At 49.5% G+C, this 19,958-nt stretch overlaps 1 protein-coding gene across 1 annotated transcript in view; it reads right to left on the bottom strand.

Annotated features, from left to right (window-relative positions):
- Positions 1 to 9,347: 9,347 nt before the first annotated feature.
- GAB2 (GRB2 associated binding protein 2) overlaps positions 9,348 to 19,958 on the bottom strand; it is a gene marked incomplete at its 3' end in the record, with an annotated part of 40,894 nt that continues 30,283 nt past the window's right edge. The window contains exons 3-9 of the mRNA XM_082012199.1: positions 17,553 to 18,139; positions 16,387 to 16,481; positions 15,377 to 15,659; positions 14,274 to 14,364; positions 12,320 to 12,422; positions 11,285 to 11,410; positions 9,348 to 9,491 (exon numbers count right to left, since the gene is read on the bottom strand). Of these exons, the coding sequence (XP_081868325.1) occupies positions 9,348 to 9,491; positions 11,285 to 11,410; positions 12,320 to 12,422; positions 14,274 to 14,364; positions 15,377 to 15,659; positions 16,387 to 16,481; positions 17,553 to 18,139 (1,429 nt within the window). The remainder of the gene's footprint in view (positions 9,492 to 11,284; positions 11,411 to 12,319; positions 12,423 to 14,273; positions 14,365 to 15,376; positions 15,660 to 16,386; positions 16,482 to 17,552; positions 18,140 to 19,958) is intronic.

Below are 19,958 nucleotides of genomic sequence, written 5' to 3'. Positions count from 1 at the left end.
AGAAGCCCTGCTTCCCGGGCAGTGGCTGGACATCGCCCCTGATGGGAAGTAGAGAATAAATCTTTTGTTCTCCTTTGCTTCCATGTGTGGCCTCTGGTTTTGCTTTATTAAACTGCCTTTATCTTGACCCACATGGCTTTCTTCCATCTTAATTTCTCCCCTCTGTCTTGCTGAAGAGGGGAGTGATCAAGCAGCTTGGTGGGCACCTGGTGTCCAGCAAGGTCAACCCACCATAACCTCATGGACCTGGGACAGCCTTGCAGAGTGGTGGCTTTGCAGAGGGGAGCAGGCAGAGGTGGGACCCCAGCCTGGACCTGGGCACCCTCCAAATGCAGATGAAATAAACTGACAGCAGACAGTAAAATCATAGAATCATAGAACATTTTGGGTTGGAAAAGACCTTTCAAGGCCATCTAGTCCAACGCCCTGCCATGAGCAGGGACTTCTGCAACTACAGCAGGTTGCTCAGAGCCCCGTCCAACCTGACCTGGAATGTTTCCAGGGATGGGGCATCAACCACCTCTCTGGGCAACCTGGGCCAGGGTTTCACCTCCCTCAGCGTCAAAAATGTCTTCCTTAGATCTAGTCTATCTTTTAGTTTAAAACTGATGTCCCTTGTCCTATCACTACAGGCCCTGCTAAAAAGTCCATCCCCATCTTTCTTATCAGCCCCTCTCAGCCCTGGCAGCTGCAGGAAGGTCTCCCCGGAGCCTTCTCTTCTCCAGGCTGAACCCCCCCAGCTCTCCCAGCCTGTCCTCCCAGCAGAGCTGTTCCAGCCCTCGGAGCATTGCTGGGGCCTCCTCTGGCCCCACTCCAGCAGGTCCATGTCTCTCCTGTGCCGAGGGCTCCAGAGCCGGACGCAGCACTGCAGGGGGGTCTCCCCAGAGCAGGACAGAGGGGCAGAATCCCCTCCCTCACCCTGCTGGCCACGCAGATTTGGGGGCAGCCCAGGACACGGGTGACTTCTGGGCTGTGAGCGCACATTGCCGGCTCCTGTCCAGCTTTTCACCCACCAGGACCCCCAAGTCCTTGTCCATGGGGCTGCTCTCCATCCCTTCACCCCCCAGCCTGTACTGATACCAGGGGTTGCCCCGACCCAGGTGCAGGAACCCACCCTTGGCCTTGCTGAACCTCATGATGTTCACCTGGGCCCATGCCTCAAGCTCATCCAGGTCCCTCTGGATGGCATCCCGTCCCTCAGGTGTGTCAACCGCACCACTCGGCTTGGTGTCACCTGCAAACTTGCTGAGGGTGCGCTTGACCTCACTATGTCACTGATGATATTAAATTGTATTGGTCCCAATACACACTCTTGAGGCACAACCCTTGCTCCGGGTTTCCACTTGGGCACTGAGCTGTTGACTGTAACTCTTTTGAAACGTCCATTCAGCCAATTCCTTATCCATCTAATGGTCCATCCATGAAACCCATATTTCTCCATTTTAGAGGTAAGAATGTTATGGGGGACCATATCAAAGGCCTTACAGAAGTCTAGTATAGCGTTAGTATAGCATGTTCCTATCTATGCTGTACCAATTGTAGTACATGCTATATTGATACTAGTGTTAGTAATAGCAGTAGTATTTGTATACGGTATATTGGTAAAGTATATGCTATAGTATACATAATAGTATGGCCCATAGTGTCACACATGCCTCTGGCCAAGGAGAGCCCGCAGTGGAGTCCGCCACTCCAAGTTTGGGATCCCAGATGTGCTGCAGATGTGAGGTAATGCTACCATTGTCTAAAAAAGGGGGTTACACGGTCTGTGCTGTAGGGAGGTGTCTTTCCCCAGGTGTCTTTTTTTATAAAGTAGGTATAAGTGTCTTGAAGTGGGGAGGGTGGGTTGAACGTTTAACTCTGGTGAAAAAGATTTGTTCTTGTGCTTAGGTTTTATGGGTGATTTGGTGTCCTGAGCTGGGGCTCACAGGTGCTGTGACAGAATTCGTCCTCACCCTGCACACACCGAAGTATATCCCTGGAGCAGATATATAGTATGAAATTCACTTTAGCGGTTGAACAGTTTGGGTTCTGGTATCAGGAAAAGCCCTAACTGCATCCTAAAGGCCCTCATTGCACAGACGGGACACCTGAAGCTGTAGGAGATATTTGGTGACACGCTGGGAAGATGCTCTGCAAGCTTTAAAGGTGCTGCATAATTCAGCTTGATCCAGTCATTAATTCCTCCTTTCTCTCCCCACTCCGAATCCGTGTTGGGAGTGACCAGTGAGAGATGTCTTTTTATTATCATTCTTTTACTTTTCCATTGCTTTCCCGCTGCATATACAGTACTTAAAAATGAGATCACCTTCATGTCAGGCATGTACCATGTTTATTAACAGCAAAAAAAGTATTATCTAGGCTTCACTCAAGACAAATTTACAGGATAAATAATTGTTTCAAATTACTTAAAAAAAACCAAACAACAAAACCCCGAAGAATAAATTAATAACTTAAGTGATTAGCTGTCCACAGTGATTTGAAAACTTAATAACCATTCAAACAGTGACACCACAAGAAGACACGTACTGTACAGTTTGCCACAGATTACTCTTGTCCTTCCTTCTACAAATGGGAAAAAAAATTAAAAATACTTCTCTTTAAGAACAGTCATAGACTTTGAAACACACAAAACATCCCTGCGAATTGGCTGCCGACGCAGCGGCTTCAAAGCCAGGGCTCCGACCCCCCCTCGCAGCAGGTTAAGAAACAAATGGAGAAAACTACCCTAATTTGGCTGGGTCCGTTGTCACGAAACGATGCCCAAAGTCAATGGAGACCCATTGACTTCACCAAGGGCTGGGTTGAATGGGACATAACTACTCTAAAGGTTTGGTCCTAACCCTACGGGATTCGTTGCTGGGCTCCCTGTGGAGCCCAGGGTCCTGCTCCCTTCCCCTCTCCGCAACGTGCTTCAGCCACCACGTCCAAAGGGCTCTCGAACAAAACGTGGTATTTTCAGGGTCAGTGTGGCAGCGGAACGCTGCAACTGTGCAAATGGCTTTTCCCCCACCCACCTCACTCAGGAGAAAATCCTGCCAAGTTTTTTTCCACCTTGGTAATTAAGGTTGAGGGTTTTTTAATGATTTGCAGAGCAGGATGTGCAGTGTCATGTGTGATGCTGGGCATGACAACGGGGTAGCACCACATGCTGCCGGGCTGCTGCATGCAAACTCAAAACATCTCTTTGCATTATTAGATGTCAATTAATTACACCTCACAATGCATCTGTGAGGTAGGGAAACGAGTACTAAAAGTCTTCATTTTACAAGCCGGAGAAAAAGCAAGATACAGAATTCAAATGAACCCCCTTGTCCCACCTGAAGATAAAGTGTGGTGTCACCCAAAGAATGACAGTAAAAATGATGGTTTCTTAATTCCTGGTCTTGGGGCAAACCTCTCCCACATAGTCAACCCACCGGCCTACAAATGAACCCGTTATATGTTAGCAATGGGCTGCATCAAAAATTAAGAGCCTGCTGACTGGAAACAAGTCCATTGAGAAGCTCTTTTAACTCAAGAGATTGACCCATACGGCCCAGCTCCTGTTCCAGCTGTTGCTGGTTGGTGTTAAAATTTGGACACCATGTGTCAGGACTGACTGGCTGTGGGTTGGCGATGGGAGACCTGTTTGGTGAAAATTGCTACATATCAACTTTTCTTAAGAGCAGCCACTGAAGCAGCAACCTGATTAACAGTACAACTCCAGGAGTTGTGAACAAGGAGATAAAATTGTGGCTGCAAGGGTGAGACACCAAGGAAAAGCTGATGGAGGGATGAACTGCTCCAGGCCAAGGAGAAATCATGGCCAAAATGTGCACGTCCTTACCTGCAAAAGCCTCACTGACAGTTGCAAGATCATTGCATACATGTGGGCAACTTGGTGCTTTCTGGGCAGAGAAGAGAGGCTTGCGGACCAGAGGCCCTAAACTGGTTTACTAGCCCTTGTGATTTGATGCTGGACTGGCCCTTTTGATTTTCTTGATGGCTCTTTGATGGCCATGCGTGTCCTCTGGCTGGGGTTGGGGTTAGGTTCTGCTCTTCGCGCTTCCCGTTACAAGTAGGACTTCTCCGTAGGCACAGCCCCACTGCACCAATCTCATCCAGACAACATTGCTCCAATGGGACACACACTGGGGGTGAGTATCAACTTTCACATGGCATAGCAACATCACCAGGTGGGAAAACATCAACACAATGCAAGCATGACTTGAGAAAACTGTCCTCTTATTCACCTCCTAGGCCAGGAAGATCAGAGAGGACCTGGGAGCTATTTAAACATCTTCCTACCAAAATCCACCACCACATCTACCCCTCCTAAGGGCCATGCTCAATGGGTGGCCAAAGCAAGCCAACTCTTCCTGGTATGCTCAAGGGACTGGGATGCCAGGTGTAGGGGCTGGTGTGGGGCTGCAGAGAACTCTGGGTCGATGTCTATCCTAAAAAATTTAGAGGTTCAAGCTGTCTCCCAATTGCTCAGACTGTATGTCTGTGTCCTGGATGATTTGGTCTGGGACAGCCAGCCCTCTTCCAGGTGCAAGGGATGGCCCCAGTGTGGATTGGGTCCCCTTGCTGAGGGGTGTGGCCTTAGGGGTTGAGCTGTGCCTTGCCACTTGGCTTCAGGGCCAGAGAAGAGGCCCTCGCCCTGTTTTGGATGCTATAGGGCTCTAAGCAACACATTTGGCCTCTTCCCTCACATGGAGGAGTCTCTGCTCAGCCCCAGCAGCACAGGGTCCCACAGTAAACTCAGGGGAAGAGACGTCTCTAGTCCCACCCCCTGGGTGGGGGGTGCTGTGTGTTGATCCAACCTGGTCTTGAAAAGCTCCAAGGATGGAGGCAGCACCTCGTGGGACAGCACTGTGAAGCCATGGCACTGCTGCCCCATGACTAGCTCATGGGAGCCCCAGAGCAAGGTGTCTCCCAGCATGTCCCAGTCCCCACCACATTTCTAGAAGGGCTCCTCCTGCCCAACTCAGAGCTGGGTGCATAGACCGGGGCTGCCTGAAAGCCAGAGTGCCAAGGCATCACATTGTTGGTCAGGATGACCCCCTCAAGAGTAAAGTGCCCTGGGTAAGTCCCGAGAGTGGTGGGAGCTCCCCTCCCACCAGTGCATGGCTTTTACTGAGCAAACCCCACTCCACAACCCACAAATCTTCTCTGTATATCTGACTCGAGACTCATGCCAAAGGAGCATAATTGAGGACCAAGACTCAAATCTTCCTGGCAAACTCCCCTACCTTCTCTCCTCCCAACCTCATGTTCCCCCTTATATAATCTGTCAGTGGCTGGTGGCCGTGGGTCCAAATTCGTCCCAGTTAGCTCCCATTCTACCGAAGCCTTCTGGTTCCAGCTCTGGATTTGGCCCTGTCTGCCAGACACTCAGCTTTGCCCTGGCACAATGTGCACTCACACGTATTTTCTTTCTCTTCTTGAAGGCTAAGGCTAAGCCTGTCGATGTGTTTCCCACCAAACACTCAAAATGTCAGTCCAGAGCAAATCAACTCCAAGGCAGCTCACACATCTCGCCAGACAGAGGAACCATGAGCAGCGGTTGTGCACTCACAGCAAGGGATACACAACTTTGGAGGCTTGTGCATTTAAACCACCAGTTTAGTAATTTTAAAGCTCAGGGAGAGCTTTAAGCCATGGCCATGGTACTTCATAAAACTAAATATTGAGGTCATGATGCTTGTCCCACAGACAACCCTCTCCATAAGCGCACACACGTAAGCACAATCCTTTTCTTAAATGGACCGTAGAGCTGAAGAGCAGGCTCTGATGAGAAAACTCAAGTCATTTTAATTGCAATTAAAATGAATAATTTGCAATATTCTCAGCTTCCTAAAATACCTATTTCTAACAAAAGAGTCAGTCATACTTGAGCATCCAAGTATAGAGTGGATGTGATAAACTCAATGCCTTCAGGACAAAGTTCTTGGCAGTACGCGTAATTAAACCAGCTGCTTTTCAATACGGTTTAAGACTAAATACTGCACAAACATTAATCATCAGGGACTGCTGTAATCAGCTCAGCAACCGTCAGGAATGACTATTTCCACCGCAGCCATTGATTACTTAATGGCTTTCAGGAGGGGTTGATACAGTCATGTCTATACAGCAATGCATAGGCTCTATGGGCTCCTACTTAGTTTGGAGGGGCCATGCCTGGCGCTTCGTGCTTAGCAGGGGAAAAAATGGAGGAATATATCTGTTTCTGGGAAAACATAGGTCTCACTGCAAAGCAGAGAGGGACCAGCAACCAGCAGTTGCAAAATAACTACTTTTGGGCTGTTTTGATCCTTGGTCTGCCAAACGCAAAGGGCCAGTTACTGGGGATGCTCATGAAAGCAGAACATGAAAACAGGAGATCTGAGCCAGGGAAAAGAACGACCCTGTGGCAGCGCTTGCCCCATGAACAGATACAGATGTTTGTGGGATGTGGAGAAAAAGGACTAGTTTCTCTAGTATCACGAAGGGCTTTTCCAATCTTAATTAATGTTTTGGATTAGATGTGGGAGTGGGCACTGGATGCACCTAGTCCCAGCGCAGAAGCACAGGACATCAACTCAGCAAAATGCATCCCAACCCATTGTGTTGTCTCTCAAGCCACTGCACCATCAGAAATGACTACTGCTGCTGCCTCCCCCTCGCATGCCCACTTCCAGGGTACCTCTGGGACTTGTTGAGCTCCCCATCTCCCAGGTGGAGAAAAAGACTCAACCTGAGCTCAGGCTGTCACTTCATTTCTCCAGGATTTTGGTCTGGTTCAAGATTTTTTTAGCCTGGAGATGGGCTCAGTTTTATCTCAAGAGTAGTTGCACTGTTTTACTGGGGGAGACCCAAAGCAGCATAAAGAGCTATTCCCAAAATTGCTGCTGCAATCCACCCCAGGGGTGGCTGCGTTTTAGTGTGGGAGAACAATGCAATTTTGGCAGGGAAATACAACCAGCGTGCACTGTAACCCTTCTCCCCCAACCTCATCTTCCTTTGTGTCCGCCTAACAGTTTAGAGGATAAAATAGGAAAAAATCAGCTTCCCTCTTGAGTCACATTTGCTTTTCGGTGGGGATGGGGAGCTCGCTCCCAGCTGGGTGAACGCACACTTCGGTGGGCCCTGGATCAGGCCCAATGTTTAGTCTCCCCTGAGATGCACTGATGAAAAGGGCTATAGAAATACGAAGGACTGTGCTCTGGTCTTCATTTCATTATCTCAGCATGCAAGCGTGCAAGCCCCCAACAGGAGGCAAAGGCCCTTGCAGGCTGTAACACACTCCCCGACCTTCAGAAAGCATCTGGCTGTGCTAAATCGTCTCCTTTGGGTCTTTTTTTTTTTCTCCTAGATGATTATTATTTTTACCATGAGCATTAGGATATTTGCTTCATTATTCCTGTAAAAGGCCAAGATGTCTTAAAAGGGTCGTCAGAGGTTTTCCGTTAATATCCTTCCCTTTCATGGCATGAGAGAAGAAAATATGAACTGGTGTTGGAAGTTTAAGACTTATTTTACCAGCACACAGCCCTTAAGGGACTGGTATCCTATCCTCGTGTGCGTCAGGTCTGGCCCTTTCCAAACTCAGACCAAGATTAAACGAACATGTTAACGCTTAAGCGTCAATAATCAATACAGCTTGGTGGCGTTGGTGGAACATAGAGCCTGTGGTGCTGGGAGGGGTTCAGCTTGCAGAAAGAATAGCTCCAGCTATTTAATAAATATTATTACCTAATCTTTCTAATGTCTCCTTCATTTGGCTCTCGGTTTGCCGTTGGCCTGTTTATTTGTGTCAGTGCTTGCTGTCTGGCAATCAGGCTGCTTCATGGCAATCATTAGTCCTTCCTGTTTTCATGAGATCATGAATTATTATCTCTGCAATAAATTGTTTCTTCCTTCTCTGCTCTCTGCGCCTGGCAGCTGCCTGGGGAACGATCCCAAAACCTGGACGTGTCAAGGATGTTGGCAAGGAGCAACAGCAGATTCCCACCCATAATTAGAGCCTAGGGTCGTTAATGCCAACAAGCCTCATTTCTGTGTTTAAGAAACATTGATGAAGACGGGGAGAATATATTAGTCCAGCTCCTTGCACCCACCACAAACCAACCATAACGCTACATCACAGCTAATACTGAAACACCTTGCCCTGACTCTCCTGACCAGCCTCTTCCCAAGCCTAAGGCCTCACCGTCAACGAACATTTCAATTACTCTACTCCTTTCCTCCAAGATACACCCCACCAGACCTCCTCACCCACGACCAACCTCTGCAGTACAGCGTCTGCCTTCTCCCAGTCCTCGCAACAGTCTTCCGCTCCCTCCTTGTCACTCAAGCCAGTCCAGATATACAGATACACAGGGTCTCCAGAGCCTCCCTGCACCCCTCATACTCAACCACAGAGCTTCTCATGATGGCCACAGGTGTAGGACTCTCACTCTATGGGCTTCTTTTGGTGCTACAAAGGGCAGATTTTGGTTCTTAGGGCCAGATTCAAACGCAATTGGTTTCGGATAGGCAGTGAGTCAGGGCTTAAATTCTGCCATCCAAAGCCAATCTCTCAAGCCCACTGACATTGAGAGATGCTGGAGAGCATGAACAGCAGAAGACATCCCTACAAAATTGGCTGTTTCATGCATGCATGCATGTGTGTGAACATGTGCTGGCATATATGTGTGTGTACGATGGGGCAAGTCCTGGGCTTCTAAGTCAGCTCAGTGGGACAGTCTGGATGCTCTTCAAGCTCCTGAAGGTTAACAACCACAACCAAAAACATGGGGTCTGTTCCACCAGGCAGAGAATAGCCCTCAGAAGTTTTGAACATATTATTTACAAGAGATGGGACGACGAAATTGATTTCTAAAGGAATGGTCCTGCTCAGTTTTGGGATCAGGAGGAGGCAGAGAAGGTGGCAATCATAAGGAGTGAGGAATCAGAGCGGGGGAATTATGTCCTATGAAAGATGCTGCAAACCTGCATGGCACAGTTTAGGGGTATGGTATGGAAGAAGTCGGGGAGAGATGATGCAGTGTTAGCACATACAAGATGGCTTTAATGGCTGTAAGCAAAAGATGTATAGGGTGAAACCTGGTATTGCTAAGTCAAAGTTCCTGGATAGTTCATCCAGCAGCTAACGCACAAACCTAGCCATCAAACACGGTTGGTCTTTATCACTGGCAAACAGTATCCGCCAAGTCTTCCCCTGAAATTAAGTTACTTTTTGTCTTGAAAGAAAAAAAAATGAAGACCCCCTCCCCTCCACAGTCTTAGAAATCCAGCCCAGGTGGAGCTGGCAGCCCAGCAGGGCCCCAGCTGGGGAAAACCACCAGGACATTTGCCTGTTTTGCTGCCTGCCCCAGGCACTACTGCTTCGTGCTCTTGGCGGGCTCCGAGGACTGCCGCACATCAGTCCACTCCTGCATGGTGCTCTGCAGTGCCTGTGTCTTCTCCTTGTCCACTTGCACGTAATCAACCTTCTCATCCGAGGCGACCGATGAGGTGGAGGGCTGTGGGGAGGAGAAACATGGACAACCGCCTGGTCACTCATCGGCAACCGGCTCTTCCCCCTCGCTCCTTCCTGCAGCAGCACCTCCATCTGCTGCACCTCCCCTGCTTTCTTGCAGAACCCATGGCTCACCACCCTCCCTCTAACCTACTGAAGGGTCTCGGATGAAAGATTTCAGGCTGCTTTGCATTTTGCTTGCATGAGACCGCGGTGCAATGGGAGGGTAGGAACAGCACCTGGGTCTCTACCTTCATGCCAGTTCTGGGATGTGGATGTTTGGTTGCACATGTGTGATCTACCTGCTGATATTGCAAATTCAGTGTTGCACCTTGCTCATTTTCTTGTAAAGAACTCAGGAACTCTTACAGATAGATACACATAAAAATCCCAGCTCCATCCTTCTTAGCTGTGCTGACTCTACACACCTATGATGCCAGATGATCTTCATCCCCAAAACAACAGATAAGTTTGCAGGTTCACCCAGGAGACCTGTTGGAGATACTTTTTTCCATAGTTTCTTGAGTCCCAGAATTTTGTCTGCCTCTACAAGCATTTCAGAGGACCCCGAGCTGCTGGCAGCTGGAGCCAGATGATATTTTTTAATGGTCTAAAATCATGTTTCCAGGTTGGGATATAATTTAAATTGGTAATACCTGCAGAAATATTGCTGGTCAGAAAGAAACAATCAAGGGACAACTGTCAAATAATAAAAAGACCTAACCAGTGGGATGCTTTGCCTAGGAAACAAGGCGGTGCTTGAGGAAGTCGAGGCCAACTCACAAGTGGTTCCCACAAAGGCTTATACAATGCCTTGTCCTTCATCGTCCCCTTGCTCAGATGCTGTTTTGCTGGAGCCAGTCTCTCCTTCCCCCTCCCAGTTTGCTCAGGGTGGCACGCAGCAGGACCTGCCTTTGGTCCCTCCCCAACCCACTCTGTCAACCCTGGGTGTCCTCTTCATCTTGGTATGTGGCCTTGCTGGGGCAGTTGTGAAATCTCCATCATATGAGACTTTTAAGCCTCGTCTGTCACCTCAAGAGAGATGGCTTCATTTGGATGTGGGGATGCCCTGAGGTCCTCCCTTGCCCTATTTTCCTATGATTCACTTTAAGATGGTGTTTGTTTCCCCCATGTATGAATCTGGAGAAAAATCACCAGCATCTGGGTCTTTAGGAACTTCCCCTTCTACATTTCCATAGGACACTTGGCAGAGCCATCCCATCCCCGACCCATGTTCTCCCCACAGCTCTTTCTCACCAGGCAATGGCTTCATTAGCTCAAAATAGTCTAGCTTTTAAACATCAGCTTCACTTTTTGAAAGCAGTTTGTACTTTTCCTGCCCAAATGGCACTCTTTAAAAGCATCTGACTGCCAGGAGACAGGTGCCCATCATTTTCTGAATGAGCTCCCAAAAGTATCTCAGGTGGAAAACCCAAGTCTGGGGTTTTGCCCAAGTCTTTGGAGGACCTGTTGTTCTGAAGGTGGGAAAAAAATTTCTGATACTTCTTGGGATACCTCCTGACAGCTTTTGAATACACAATCTCCACGTGAATTTCTGGACTCAGCATCCCTGAACCCCTGCGTATCCACAATTCTGGTAACGCTTCCAGCAAGGCTGCAGACATGCAACAGAGTCTGAGTCTGACCTAGAATAAAAAGAGCAGTGAATCTGCGGGAAAAATCGTGCCTCTGAGGTTACTGTGCCACTCACCAATCCTGCCCATTTTATGCCAATGTCCATAAACCCCCTTAAAAAGTGCATCACTTTTAACCAGAAGTTTATAAAATCCCCCGTACCTTTCTGTGTGGCCCTGGTGAGCTTGGCTGGAAGTCCAGAGCCAGATAATCCACACTCCCCAAACTCTTTTTAGGCGCTGGGCTGTTGGTGCCACTAGGAACAGGAGAAGCAGAAATGGGGTTTTGCTAATGCAGGGAAGAGACAGGAGAGATAATGAGGATTAAAATTGGAAGAAGGCCAAAAAAAAAAAAAAAGACAGACTTAACACAAATCTGGCAACGAAGTGCCTTGGTGGCACTTTAAAAAGAGGTCCCAGCCTGGATATGTGCTCCCCTGCCTCTCTGGGACCATGGTGTGCAGAACCACTGGGGGACTATATATACTGTATATTGCGCTGACAAATATTTCAAGCTCATGCTTTTGATTTTATGTATCAGAGCAGTTCTGCTGCCTTTGTGCTGATTTTATTCACATGCCTGACATCAGACATGGGCTTCAGCATTTCCCAGGAACCACACCTCAGCGAGGCCAGACCAGCGCTGGGATCTTCACCGATCACAACCACGCTACACAGAGCACAGATTTCCTCTACTACCCCCTTAGTTACACAGCCTCAAAAATATGCTTCAAGTCAGCAGCTTTGCAAAGAGAGACAAAATCCCCTCCTTGTAAGCAGAGCCGCTCCCTGCTGCTGCTCTGATAGCCCCTGCCCTCCACACAAACATGATGTCAGCAGCGATCAGAGGGAAAAAATCCAACTTAAAATGAGCATCCCAAAAACAACTGAAAAAAATCAACTTACAAGAGGAAAATAGACTGTGAGAGTCCATAGATGCTCTTATCCTCTCTTAATTCCTGGCAAAGTAGGTGATAAGTGTTCCTGCTCTCATATACAGTTAAAACACCAGTGGGACATGTCATTTTAGGAACGAAAGCCACTGTTTTGTGCATGTAGGGATGTATGAAAGGACCTACACCACGCTCATCACGGTGCTATCTGAGCACTTCCATGTCACAAGCTAGGAATGTGTTTGCAGATGTGGGAAACATATACGTCCTGCCAGGACCACATATCTTAGCCGTGGGGCCCTTACCATCGCCACATAGTTCTCCTCACTGTCTCCTGAGTCAGTGCTGGTGATGCTCTGGGAGGAGACAGGGCGACAGTATTGCAAAGAGCCGGCGTTGAAGGTCTGGCTGTAAGGACAAGGGTCAATGTGTTAGTGATGGTTGCAGGTGCTGCTTGTCCATTGCCAAGGAGGGATGGGAGAGGGCAGCACCTGATGCTTCCAAACATCACCATGTTCAGGTCTGGGGACTGGGCATGAAGAAGAGCTGGTGGCATTGAGGTTCTCCTAACCTGACCTTCCCATGGTTCAGAAATCACTGGGTTTGCTTGTCTGATTTTTTGTTGGTTTTGGTTTTGGTTTTTTTTCCCTAGGACTTTTTAGTAACACCTTGCTCGCTACATACCTGTAACTCTCTTGCTATCAGCTACATAAATCAGGCTCCAGGAACTCTTATCTCACAGGAAGCTTTTAATTGTGGAGGATGCAGGGCCAGCCTCAGTGGAGCTTCTCACCTCTAGCCTCACCGCAGCTCCAGGATTTGTTTACCATGCAGGGCCCTATCCAAAATGTTTGCTGGAAAACAAAACCTCCGAGGCGTTGTCTTGCTTTCAATTGGCCAAATCTAATTATACAGAATAACATAATGCAATCAGCATCTGGCATTAAAGCTTGTGTCTTAAAAAGCTGTTTGTTGCCTTGCAGTAAAGGCAGGGTCATACGATTAGCTGATAAGGGAAAAATCCATTAGCTCTCCAGGGTCGGACATCTTGTCAATCAAAGCCCACTCACTGTTTCCCGGTGCAGTGATTTCAGCACACAGCGCTCATGCCCTGCAGCCAGCCTCCACACAATCCAATTTGTCAGAGGAGTCACAGCAGCCAGGCTTTGCTTCTGCCTTTTATTGGACAACATCAGACCACGAATTAGCAGCAGAACTGGAATTGTGTGAATCCTGTTATTTTTGGCCGGCAGACTTTGCTCTAAAGTGCTTCGGTTTCATTTTGCAGACTTCCTTCGGGCTAGGCTTTGCTTTCAAGGCAATCAAAACACAGCTTGGTCAGACCCTGCGAGTGTCACCTGGGTTTTGAGACTACAGCAGGGTTTTGGGGCGAAGAGCTGGATGTGAAATCGTGCCCTATGCCCCAAGTCAGGGTGGGTCAGCTGGGTCATGAGTGGCGGTGGACCACAGGTTCTGTGTCAGAGCCACAGCTCTGCAAGAGTTGTCAGATCCCAGAAAAAGGAAATGTCTTCAAGGGATCTTAATTAGCTGCTCGGCCACATGCTGGGCTTTCATGTAAAATCCCGACATAAACAAATCTATCTTCCTACCACCAGCTGTGATGTGGGGAATATGACTCTGGCTCTTACAACACTTGACTAGGCTCATGAGGAGTCCAAGAGAGTACCCCTCTGCTTTGATAGCATCTGACCGAGGTCCTAAGTCTGGCCATGATGTGACCAAGGAAACCCCTGAGCCCTGAATCGCCACGGTGTGGCAGGACATTTTAGGAAAGAATTACTCCATAAATGCCGCTCTTCCCAGATAGCTCCTGCTGGTCCCTCATGGGGATAGAGTGTTGGGCAAGGTGGACTTTCATCCCAGTGCAGATGTTTGCACGGCTCGACCCAGCTCTGCAGCTCCTGTTTCTAAAATTGACAAAGAACACAATGAGGGCTGAAGGGATCATCCAGCTTTTGGGGAAATTCGGGTCTGCATCCGAAGTCTGGGCTCCCTTCTAGCTTGATTCAAGATGGTCCACAAGAAACGTGCCCCTTCAACAAAAAGAGATGGTGGGCCAGAAGAAACCTCTGCAGCGAGTGGAGGCAGAAGGGCAGTCAGCATCCCCCTTACACTCAGCCAGAGATGTTTAATCCATGGCAGAGGTGACAGTGTGGCTACGTGTGGACACCAGCAAGAGCAAGACCAGAGATTTGTTGTCAGAGCAAAGCAAGAATTCACACCCCAACCATTACTCACGTTGGCCTGGACCAGGATTTCGTGACTGGCGATTTGAAGGGAAGCTCATCGATGACAGCGTTGTTCCTCAGGTCCAGCGGCGATGGCTTTGCTGGGGAGGGAAAAAGCCTTTATTCAGAGGCAGCAGACTCCTACAATTCAGCGCTCATGACTGGCATGAGAGGGTCCCCAGCAAATTGTTGATTGCTTCCCATTCTGCTAATCAGCCCCCCAGCCCTCCTTGCTGATGACAAATACCCCCAACCAAAATCCCTGCACTCATTTACACCAGGACTGGGGGAAAACAGTGAATTTCTCCCTCTGACCCACAGCCCCAAAGTGGGTGTGTGGCCCCAAAGAAGGAATGTGTCTCCCAGGGAATGGAGATCTGCTAAAAATGCCCAAACCCAGCATATATAATAAACAAATTCATTAGGGAGATACGATAACCCGTTAGATGGGGACAAAACCAGGCTCTGCCAGCCCTGAGCTGCCTCTGGTCAGTGTTTCCCCATAGGGAATGGGAAAGGACATCTGCAGGGTAACATGAAAGCTCTTCTCATGATGGATGGCTCATTAGGTGGAAGAGTGCTGTGCTCTGGCCCCAGCCCTCGCTTAGCGTGTTGATAGGGTTAGGTGTTGACACCCTATGATGGGAGCCCTTCTCCTCAGCATCTCCTTGGTGACCCATCAGGCAATGGTTTGGGGAGGGATTTGGAGGATGTAGGCAAAGCCCTGAGGGAAGAACTTCCTACACGCAGCCAGTAGGAAACAGTAGGAGAAATTTGGGTCATCTGAATACAACACAGAGGTTTTGGGGTAGAGCATAGGGAGGGGTGCAGGTGAAGGACGTGAGATCCTGCCTGTGACATGCATCTCCTGTAAAGGTCAGGAAGGGTGTGAGATAGGCACATTTCAAACACCATGAAAGCTGCATTTGCACCATAGTCCTCCTGAAAGAGGAAGGGGATGGGGAAGATCTGAAGGTCTGACTGTGCTGGTGGTAACAAAGCACACCCCACATAGGACTCTACTGAGTGTGCACAAGACAACAGATGTAGTCCGAAGTATTACAAGAATAGAAGGGTTTCTGGAAAGATTTGCCCACAAACAACCATTCTTACCTTTCCGGTTGGGTTTGAGGTTGCGGTTGACTGGTGGGGGCTGGATTTCACTCAACCGTCTGTGGCACTGCGCCATGGCTCCTCCTTTATGCACGGGGAGGGTGGCTGAGGACAACCCCACCAGGTCGAAGTGATGCGGCCCAGGGCTCATGGGGATGTAGAGATTTTGGGCATTGTCATTGGCTTTCTCGGTGTGGATCAGGGGCGAGGAACCGGGGTTCATGGGGACATAGTTGTCCTCAGAGTCAGTGCTGTGGGAGCGGGCCACCGCTGCCTTGGCTTGCTGGAGGACAAGTGGGAGGATGTGCTGTGAGCATCAGACACTGCTCAACCCCATTCCACTATAAACCCACTATAAACACACACCTGAGGTGGGACCAGCTCTAAAATTTCAGCACAGATGGAAGGGATGGTCTGTCCCCTCCTTGGCCATCAGTTTGCACTGCGAGGGTCTACCTCCACTGTTTCCAAGACATTGCAACATCCTGAGTTCAGGGAAAGGTCTTAACTGCCCAGACTTGAGCCTCTTCTCATGATCAGAGTGAGCTGCAGAAGCATGCTTAACCTGGAAAGTCATTTTTCCCTGGGCTCTGGCCATGACTAAAATGCAATATGAAAGGCTGCTTTAATGTCATTTCCAGCTCAGGAAGCCTTAGAAAGTGCACAAAAGAGGCTGTTCTGGCAGCATGTCAAAATTCAGCTCAGCAGCATCCCAGGCCTTCAGGAAGAAGCCAAACTCCTGGGTGCTTTTTTGGGTCAAAGCTCCAGGCAGATACACTCTGTGGAAGCACCTAAAGCAAAGCTCTGCATGCGGTGCTGGGTTAGGTGGTTGTCCCTCCATCCTTACCCTGCAGGCCACCATGGTTTTAACTGAAATCAGTAAAAAACCCTTCTTGACTTAGCTCTGCAAGACTGGGCTGTGAGGTCCAACCTGGAACTGAATTATTTCTCAATCTACAAGGTGCAAATGGTGCCTTATAGTATGGCGGCCTACGTCAAGGCCAACTCACCAGGTAGGAGTTGTACCCGTCGTTCATTGACTCAACTGACTGCACAGCGCTGCCGCCCCCGTGCTGGGGATATTCATACGTCTCGCAAGAAGAAGCTGCAACACAACCACAAATGTACAATGTGTCCCAGTGCAACTGCTAATGAAAGGGGCCCCTGAAAACAAAACGCAGGTACTGGGAGGGCAGTGTCTATTCTTGCTGATTGTGATGCTGGTGGAAAGACATGGTTTTTAGCCTGTCACAGACTGCCTGTTGTGCTCCCTCCCAACTAGCACCTCTTTGATGCGTCAACATAACTGCACATGCCACACGGACCTAATCTGGTTCTGTCAAAGTGCTGCAAAACCCCAGGGGTAAAGACGTCAGATAAGGTAGATCATGGTGACAAAACTGGGTTAAGGGAGAGCTAGAGCTCCGTTACAGCTCGCTCAGCAGAGGTACGGGCTGGCAGCCTCCGGTAAGGGGAGGATGGGGTGAGGATGGGATACTAAGCTCCTTGACTGGTCTATGTACTGCTGAACATGGGTCTGATGTCACCCTAAATGTTGGTATTTAGGTAGGAGAAAATGGAAGAGGCATTTCAGGGAGCTGTGTGTATCATTTGCAGTATGTTTTCTCTCCAACTGCTCCTTCTAAGTTACCTTGCAACTATCTCATCCTAGCCACAAGGTTTGGAAAGGGCACGCTCATCCACGTCCATCCATGACCAATGGAAAGGGTGGCTATGTTACACTGGGAACGTTGAGTCTTGGAGATGTGCAAAATTATGTCCCTGACTGATGAGCAAAACCAAGGCAGCTCCAGGCTGAAGTACGTGCTGATAAACCTGGTTATGAATTAAAGTAAAAGCAAGCTAAAAATGGCTGAAATCACCAAAATCTGGTGAAGGACTGCATAGGCAAGCAGGTTTGGGGTTTTGGTTCAAGGCACAACACAGCCAAGAGCCAGCTGAGCAGCTCTGGTGGGCAGAGCCTTGGGGATGCCTCTGCCTTCCCATTGCATACAAAAAATAGGGCCAGACCCTGACTGGGGAGAGCTTCTTTGTGTTCAAAGCCCCTGGTTGATGCCAACAGCCACCCCAGCCCTACCACAATCCAATGGGATGGCCCCATTCAAGGCTGCTAGATAGGACAAATCCACCCTCTGCTCCCCATCCCCAAATTCACCTCGGTGCAGCCTGCTGTTCTCCACTGCCGGCAGCGTGTTTCTCCGGGGAATGGTGGCTGCCATGGGGGCTAGCCCTAAGCTTTCACCGGGCTGGGGCCGCTGAGGAGGGCTTCCCCACCGTGGCTCCGTCTGCCCAGGTTTCGGGGGCCGTGGGGGTGGCGCGGCGGGCGAGTCACTGGCGGCCACGGCCAGAGCATTGTGGTTCTTGTCCAGTGTAAATGTCCTGGGGATCTGGTAGATGGAGAGCGGGGTGGCAGGGATGTCATAGGAGTCCGTGGAGAGCTCCCCAAACTCCTTGCATAGGGTGTTGTTGGGAGTCTTGTAGGTGTAGACCTCCTCGTTATCTGTTTCGGAGCTGGTGAGGCTTGACTTGGGGTGGGTGTAGGAACCAAAGGCGCGCGGGAGGTCGTATGCACTGTCCCTGAACTCTGAGTTGTGCCGGCTGGGTTTTGGCAGGCTGTAAAAGCCATGGAGCTGCCCACCAACCCCGTTCATGCAGTGCCCATTGCCCTGTGAGAGCTTCTGGACCGCTGTGTCGCTCCGCATGAAGAAGGTGGACCTCGTGGCTTGGGAGAAGCTGGCACTCCTGTGGAGGAAGGGGAGAAGGGGGCTGAGATGGGGGGAGAGTCAGTCTTGGGGTGCACCGAGATCTTCTCCCCCTGTTCGTCACCTTCCCGACCTGCATTGCCCAACCCCAAGGCAATGGGAACATCTCAGACCCCTCCAAATGTGCCTGCAACCCATTTTGTCCTGAAAACACCTTCAAAATGACCCTGCCACAGGTGGGAGTGCTGAGCTCCATGACGGGGCTATGGGCAGGAATGAGCCTTTTATTCAGACATAAATTGCTCCAGAAGAGCTATTTTCACATCAGCTGACAGCAACCCAAGATATGGCTGCAAAGCAGTACCCCATCAGCATCGCCATCACGTGGCGGCCACCCATCCGCAGTGCAGGAGGGAGGCTTACTTTCCCCTCTGCCTTGCAAACGTGTTTGAGAGGGACTGGAAAAATTCCTGACAGGGATTATTTCAAAGCCTCCAGCCATGCCACCACCCTTCTCTCCTGCAGGGCAAGACCTGGGGAGGTGAGGACACACCCCAGCTGGGTTTTTGGGTTTCACAGAATCATTAAGGGTGGTAAAGACCTTTAAGATTATCAAGTCCAAAAGTTTGCAAGCCCTGATCCTCAGGGGAGGAAGAATAAACCTCACGGTTGAATTCAGGTTTATAAAATCCCTCGAGTGCCCTGGGTGGAGTGGGGCAACATGGTCATTATGTCCCTGCCTCGCTAATGACTCCTTGATTTGTGTTGTGGTCATGCCTGGGGACACCAGCCAGGACAGAGAGCGAGCACTGGGGAGACCTCAGTCCTCTAACGACTGCTCATTAGCCACTGCTTCTCTGCCAATTCCCTCTGAGGTGTTTCATCTCCTGTTTTATCCCTCCTGCTGCTGCTTTTTTCAACGCTCCAGCATTGCAGAAGGTGATGAGCCCCATGGGCTTGGCTTTCTGCACCTCTAACCCCAGCAGATAACATTTTCTCGAGTCAGGGAATGCTTGAATTGGTCACTTGGACTTTCCTCCCCCCCACCTCAACTCCTATCCCACAAAACTGGGGGAAATGCGAGCATCACTGTGGAAGCACTGGGACACGAGGATGAGATGCAGCAGAGCTGAGCACAGGTGATGATGATGCTTTCCCCTGAGCTGGCTGAAGCAGTGTGGCAGAAGAAAATATGGCAAAGCTCAAAAAAAGGGTTACCCTGCCATGAAAAGGTAATGCTTTTACCTCCTTTACACCAGGAGAAGGTGACAGGTAACCTTTAGCTGACTCTTTCTGTTCTCAGAGGTATAACCATGTGTGGGTCAGACTTTTGGGGATCACGTGCTCACAGCCAGAAAAGACTCAGCCAGCCCCATTTAAACATAGAATCACAGAATCATTAAGGTTGGAAAAGACGACTTTTAAGATCATCAAGTCCAACCATCAACACAACACTGCCAAGACCACTAAACCATGTCCCAAAGTGCCATGTCTACATGTTTTTTGAACACCTCCAGTGATGGTGACTCCACCACCTCCCTGGGAAGCCTGTTCCAGTGCTTGACCACTTTCTCAGGAAAGAAATTTCTCCTAATATCCAAACCCCCCCTGGCACAACTTGAGGCCATTTCCTCTTGTCCTATCGCTGGTTACTTGGGAGAAGAGACCAACACCCACCTCACCACAACCCCCTTTCAGGTAGTTGTAGAGAGTGATAAGGTCTCCCCTCAGCCTCCTCTTCTCCAGACTGAACACCCCCAGTTCCCTCAGCCACTTATCAGACCTGTGCCCCACGTCTCCCTGTGGATGTTCTGCCCTGGATCAATACTGCACTGGGAAAAAGTGAAATGGATACGGGG

The sequence above is a fragment of the Phaethon aethereus genome, assembly GCF_964289735.1.
Source record: "Phaethon aethereus genome assembly, chromosome: 1".
NCBI lineage: Eukaryota > Metazoa > Chordata > Aves > Phaethontiformes > Phaethontidae > Phaethon > Phaethon aethereus.
The sequence above is the reverse complement of the archived record's forward strand: the minus strand, read 5'-3'. Positions and strand labels throughout refer to the sequence as shown.